Genomic DNA, 7313 nt, shown 5'->3' with positions numbered 1-7313 from the left:
GATAAAACCTCTGCTCTTTCCAATTAGCATCAACTACATAATGTACACTGTTTCAAGAAAAGACAAGGGCAATTTACCAGCGACCACCAACATAATATAAGATGGTAGGACTTAGGGACCAGGTGGAGCGCCAACTAAACGAACAAATTCTTACAATAACTCAAGAAGTGCCTGAGCCACAACTGCCACAGTTGCTGAGCATCACAACTCTTCATCTTCAGATCCGTATCATTTAGAGATCATCGTGCAGGTGTTATGGATCCAAATCGTGTTACATGATTTAATATGACGAGCACAGACCAAAAAAATCTCAAGAATCACAAGCCTCTGGAAGAATCTCGAAAAGGGAGGGAATAAAAATGTAAATAGGGGAGGTTGGTTAGGGCATTCGGTTATTTTTTCTTCTTGAGTAGTAACCATGGGCTTGTAATTCTTGGGCTTGTTTCGGTATATACCCAATATATTCAAGCATGTAACACGATTTCGGTCCGTAACAAAAGGTCATTCCCTAGTTTCACAGTATGTGAATTGGGATTCAATGGATGGGAGTTGCTTCGCCCTAAATACGCCCCATAGATAATACTTCTCGTCAAATCCTGAAAACCCAATTTGTTTTAGAGGTTTCCGTATTGTATAAAATGAATATGAGAAATTATGTGGTTTGATCAACAAATCTTGAAAAGGATTGGAATCAAACTTACTCCAGTACAATAGTGGCAAAACCATGGAAGTAAAGATCAAGATCTCCGCATTCTGAACAACACCTTTTAAAGCGAGTTCTTTATCCCTCATTTCATCAACCAATTGATCATAAGCAGGTTCACTGTCATAGGAAATTAGTAAATTAAATTGGCCAAAAAGTACATAAATTGGAGAAGAAAGATCAAGAGCATAGACTACGGCCCTAAAAATCACCTTATCTTGGATGGAAAGAAAAAGACAGCGATATCTTCTTCACTGGGATCTGATAACTCAAAACGTTTTGGCCATACATTAGAGTGTGGAAGCATTTTCAGGTGAAGATCCTGTTGAAACAAGCTTATTTCCTCGTACACTTTCTGGCATGCTTTGCTAGAAACGTGACCTTTGAGTCCATCAAGAATGTCGTGTCTTTTCCCAGACAAGTTAAAAGTTCCACTGTCGATTAGGAAATAGAGAATGGTAGTTAGATAGAGAGTAAAACACATAATATATAGGTGTTCTAAAAAAACACATAATACATAGGTTGACTAACTTGGTATCCGTAATAATTATTTTCTCACCTCCAAATTGGCGTGAATATTGGTTCAGCACATGTAGAACATTCAAGCATATTTGTATCTTTAGGAAACTCTTTTCCAACTTCTAATCCTCCATTCTCCTTGTGGCCAATGCTTGTGCAGATGATCCCGCCCTCCATCTTCATGCCAACACAATGATTTACAAATTCGACTCCATCGTTTTCCTGATTTTGCTCCTCCAAATTAGTTTCTGGAGACAGAAGAGTTTTCTTCTTCTTCTTTGAACTTTTGGAAGATATATTACATGATAACACAGGATTCTCCATCATCCCAAGCTCAGAAATTTTCTTTTCCTTCACTTCAGAAGCTATTTGATCATCACTAGCCAATTTAAAAGGCTTGTGATGGTCTATGTTTTCGCATTCCACAAAAGGTTTCTTGGAGGAGTTACTGTAGATTTTCTTCATAGTAGATTTATTAACCTTACTTCTCTTTCTCTTCATGTTCGCTTTCAGGGGAATAAAATCTAATAACTTATTTGGCTGCGTCTTGTTATGCCCATCTTCTACTTGCTCAAGCTGTTGGGAGTTCTGCTTGGTTTTTTCATTTTCCTCATTGTTCAACCCTCTGAATTCCTCAAAAGAACTCTCATTGGATGCTTTTTGACATTCAATCAAGTCGAACTTTGTACAAGGATTGTATAAATGTCGAGGGAAATCCTCAGAGACATGTTCCTTGTTCTCAATTGTTACATTACCATCTTTTTCGAAATTTTTTCGAGAAGCAACCTTTCGGTTCTGTCGTTCTGCTTCGCAGTCATCACATACCCAATGAACAAATTCATCAAAATCTTCTGGTACTACATCCAAACAATATCTGGAAAAAAAAGGAATGGTGAAACACATACAGACAAATATCATATTGTTTGGACGTAGTACCAAAAGATTTTGATGAATTTGTCCATTGGGTGTAAAAGTGAGGATCCCATAAACGAACAGACCTCAGTGAAAGAACAAGAACAGAAAGAGAATATCAGTTAATTGGGCCATAAATCATTAACAAATCCTCAATTGAATTTAAAGCCACATTATCTTACATCCACTGTCCTCAATTGAATTTAAAGCCACATTATCTTACATTCACTGTGTTTCGTTACTTCTACCTTGCAGTTTGTAAAGATGCTAGTTGATGAGAAATTAAATCACTAAAATTGGGACAGAGAATTAAGAAACATATTGAGTTCCAAATCCAGGAGACAAGCAGGATTTTGCAGGGATTCAAATACATTAAAAAAAATGAGATCCGCAATCACAGCTTACCGATGGACAGCAAAAGCCACACATCTGACACAAAATACAAAAGCATTGTCATATCCTTTATTGCCACACTGCAAACATATTGTCTCCTGCAGGATTGATACAAGCAGCTGTTACTATGAAAGCACAATCACATAATGCAACAAACGGAGGAAAGCAAGATATGTGGTCGATGCTCAGAGAATTCAGAATCCATAAATTCATGAATCCAACACCCTATCCTACCATCAAAACATTAGACTGCGGAGCTGAGTAAACCTTTTTTTAAAAAAAATGATGCAATATTTGACTGTCATGCATCTCCATTCCATTTAACATCTCATTCATACACCAATTTGAGTTCGTTTCATAGAAGCAGGTGAGCCAAATGACATCGCTAATAAAAAAATTGAAATTGTTAATTTTTAGAGGATTCAAGGCCCTGAAATCTTAAGGTTTCATAATATTTTTCTCATTGTTCAATTTTTTTTATCCCTTCAGCACCCATCCAGTGCAAGCTTATCAGACATTATCTACAACAAATTAATCCAAGAAAAATATTAATCCCAGTTCTTGCAATGTCGATTTCTCTACTGGACACTTTGTTCTGTTGATCATCTTGCATACATAGCACTACTAATTACAGTTTTACGGAGTACAAATTTTTAGCCATCACAACATATTCAAGCCTACGAGAATACAATGTCACTGATAGCGAGCTCAAAATGAGCATTCTATGAAACAAAAAAAAAGTGCATCATTTTGATACAAGGTCGATTTCAAGGTTGAAAAATGCACAAAATTACAATCCTTTGCATCTCTTAGTCCTGCTACTTTAATTTACAAGTGAATTCTGATATACAGACAAATTCAACCATAAGATACACTGGTTGGCCCTGAATTGCACAAATTCAGACGTAAAGACCCGAGGAGAAAGGGGCTAGGAAAAAAGAAACGCAATCCTAAACACCAAATTCCATTTCTATTAAAAATAAGTAAAGAGCATTTAAAATCGACTTTTCAAACATCATAGATATGCAATTGCTGAAAATTTGTGGGTTATTTCTCTCTAAAACATGCACTTGCATTAATGAATTTCAGAAAAGTCCAAATCATAGAAAAGTACAAGTTTTTGCTTCGAAATACATCGACTTGTACTCCCAAAGTTTCCCACCGCAAAAAAAAATAAAAATAAAAAGAGTGGATTACGAAAGAAACTAAGCGCTCACAAGATTCAGAGAAGAGGTAAGGAATATGGAAATAGAAGATTACCATGGCTAGTGAATTGTTTCGTAACCACCAAAGATTAAATATTTCTGGCGAAAATTGCGTGATATTAAAGTAAAGCTCGAGTCTTTAAATCTTAGATGTGAAAAATCTCAAGGTTTCTTTGTGATACAGAAGTTATTCTTGAATCTCTCGTTGGAGCTGTTCCGGGAAGGAACAACAGGGACTTTTTCGAATCTATTTCTCTTCTAGAACCCTAAAGCAGGACACTGACCGGAGATCTCTTTCGACCCGTCCAATCTGTAACCTATATGCATAAGATTCTCTACGATATGTATTAATATAACTATTTGAAAAAATTTCGGAAAAATAATATAGTATAAAATAAAATATTTATTAATATTAACACATTCATGATTCAACTAACTCATTAAATATTTAAAACAGATAAAATAAATATATAATTAAATATAAAATGTTTTTAATTTATTTTAAATTTCAAATTTGAATTTGGTTTCACTTGAAAATAGAAACTAAATTAAATATTTACATTAATTATATCATTTTATTTAATAACAATCTTTGATTTTTGTGTTACTTTTATATCAAATTTGATATGGCTGAATGGAATTATGATTTTGATTTTTGTTTTATTTTTATATCATGTCTAATATCGTTGAATATAATAAGATATGAATAAAATGAATTTTTGAATTGAATGAAAATAACAATTTTATGTATATATATATTTCAAACAAAAAGATATAGATATAAATCAAGATTTGACAATCGAAAATTTCCATAAAATCTTGATGGTATGACCTTTCTAGCATTTAGGAATCTCGTTAAAAAACGTACCATCAATTGAAAATCAGAATGATTGAGATACTGGAAATGTTACTTAAACAGTTTGGAAAAATCCAAAAATATATAAACTTGGCCTACATCTATTGAATTAAATAATTGTTGAGCTTAGTTATCGAGTCACCTACTTTATTTCAATTATGATTCATAATTGCTGTAATGACCGAATTTGCACGTATCCAATTATTTTCAAAGAATACGGGTGACTGAATATGCTACACACAAGTACGAGTCCAAATTCAACCCATTTGGGCTCCTTTATCTTAAATCTCGTATGGATATTTTATGTTGAGTAGGTTTTTGTTAGACGATCTCACGAATCTTTATTTGTGATTTTGTTCGATATTCATAATAAAAAATAATACTCTAAGTATAAAAGCAAAAAAAATTCATGAATGACTCAAATAAAAGATATGTCTCACAAATATTACTCGTGAGACCGTTTCACATAAGTTTTTACTTTTTTTGTTTATAATTTCACATTTATGTCCATCTTATCATCAACATAAAAGGTTCATATAATAATGCTTCATTAATTATATGGCAAAAACTTGTGTAAGGTCTCACGGGTTGTATTTGTGAGAAGGATCTCTTATTTGGGTCATCCATGAAAAAATATTACTTTTTATGCTAAGAATATTATTTTTTATTGTGAATATGAGTAGGGTTGACCCGTCTGTGAGACGGTCTGACATGAGACCCACTGTTATACATATGATTTGACCCTTCATGGGGCCCTCTACCTATGTTGGGCAATTTTATATGCTAAGCAGACAACTAATTAAGACTCAGTTCCATAATTTTCACTATAATTAATTATTAATAAAGAAAAAAGGCAGTGAAGCACACTTGGATTAATTAGGTCCCCACTTGGTAAATTAATCATGAGTTTAATTTATCAGATAACCACAATCAACACCGCTTTAATTTACTTTTATCGAAATCGACCAATTAACCCTATGGCACGTAGAAAAAAGTTGGGATCTGACGTCATAATGACAACCTTAGTTTGTCAGATTTAGGACACACAAATTCGATAATTCTTCAACACATATATGTCAAGTCTTCATTTCCCCATCATTTTCGAACTTTAACTTTCAGGCCATTTTTAGTTTTTGTCTTCTTGAGCATGGAGTGGCCAAATTACAAGATTTATTATTATTAAACATATATATTTTTTATATGATGTAGCTCGGCATTTGAGTGAGTTGAAATGCCTAGCAGTGCTCACTCCTCAGTATCTGTCAATCAACATGGAGGCTTCTTCCTCTTCTTCTTCGTCTTGTTCGCAACGGTCGACGACTTTTCGGATTGAATTGTTTCTGGTGTCGAAAGCTGCTTCTTAACTGATGGCATGGGGCTTGTATATGTTCATATGGTAAATGTCGTTTTTTTTCTCTTTAAGTTGTATTTTTTGTAACATTATTTTCCTCTCCTTTCCCATTATTGTAAACAGCAAAATATTTCAGGATTTCGTATAGATTGTTTAATCTAGCCGGGGTAGGAAATAGACGAACATCTCCGAGTTTTAAGTACATATATATATCCGATTCAGTAAATGTCCAACATTGGCGAAGATCGAAACAGCTAATTGTATTTTTTACAAGAATATTTCTTTCTAAACACGATTGAAGTTGAGAGGATCAATAGGAAACTCGGTCGATGGAAGCCGTTGCATTTAATTTCTTCGGGATGAAATTAATGTTCAAAAGTTTCATTGTAAGTAGATACAAAAGAAACTTCAATAACAAAAAGATTTGACTAGTTTCACACACGTTAAGTTGTGGAAACACGGAGTTAATTAGAAACTCACTAAAAGTTAAAATATACAAAGATGCCAAGAGTTAAATATATGGATATGACAAGAAAAACCAGAACCTAGTGTATTTTTTGTCCTGCCGGCCAACCATGCAGCATGCCAGGTTTTTCCCCCTGGGTGGTCCATGTATTGTTTCTAACTTCCAAACACGAAATTACCACGAAATTGAGGTTGGCTATCGAAAGTGCAACTTGTCGTTTTAACCTAATGAAACAAAACAAAACAAAAAATTTGTTGGCAAAAGAAATTTCTTCCATTTATATTATAAGAGAAGAGAAGATAAGATAAGATAAGATAAGAGAACATGTTTTGGTGTTGGGGTATGAGAGAGTCTCAACTCAAGGTTGAATCATCAATCATCTACGGACATGGACAATGGGATAGAACCACACCACAAACAAAACAGCATAGTAAGTGGTCCTCATGGTGTACAGGCCACCAGGATTATTAGATTAAATTAACCAACCTATTTGTTTTGATATTTTTGTTAGTTATACTGAGATCAACCGAAAAATTGCAACACAATTCTTGGATAACATTTTTTACTACATTCTCTGATCAATCCAACAAGTTTTTTATTAAATAGCCAGATTTCCTTGTATGAGGTGATATGCTGAGGCGAGGTACAGGACCGCTAATCCCTGCTCGCGTAAATCATCCGACCACACAGTAATTACATGAATTCAGAGATGAGGGGAGCAAAGCGAGACAAAAGGGATAAGGTAGTCGACTGACTTGAACTTGAGGAAGTAGCAAAACTCGTGGTTTCAGAAAAAAAAAATACACATAAATTATCGAATTATTTTCCCATAACTCGGACAGCTCGCTCTCATGCTGGAATTTGCAGCAAAATGGGAGTCGGCTTATATCATGCATGCACCCCACAAG

The 7313-nt window shown here is 34.3% G+C and overlaps 1 protein-coding gene across 1 annotated transcript; it reads right to left on the bottom strand.

Annotated features, from left to right (window-relative positions):
- LOC140816981 (PHD finger-containing protein 1-like) lies at positions 1–4038 on the bottom strand. The gene is made up of 6 exons (XM_073176501.1): positions 3788–4038; positions 2540–2625; positions 1263–2096; positions 916–1137; positions 702–823; positions 1–596 (listed from the first exon to the last, which is right to left on the bottom strand). The coding sequence occupies exons 1-6, from the start codon at positions 3788–3790 to the stop codon at positions 502–504; spliced, it is 1362 nt and encodes a 453-aa protein (XP_073032602.1). The 5' UTR covers positions 3791–4038; the 3' UTR covers positions 1–501.
- Positions 4039–7313: the final 3275 nt, after the last annotated feature.

Source organism: Primulina eburnea, chromosome 16 (genome assembly GCF_022965805.1).
Source record: "Primulina eburnea isolate SZY01 chromosome 16, ASM2296580v1, whole genome shotgun sequence".
Lineage (NCBI taxonomy): Eukaryota > Viridiplantae > Streptophyta > Magnoliopsida > Lamiales > Gesneriaceae > Primulina > Primulina eburnea.
This window is presented reverse-complemented; position numbering and strand designations above follow the sequence as displayed.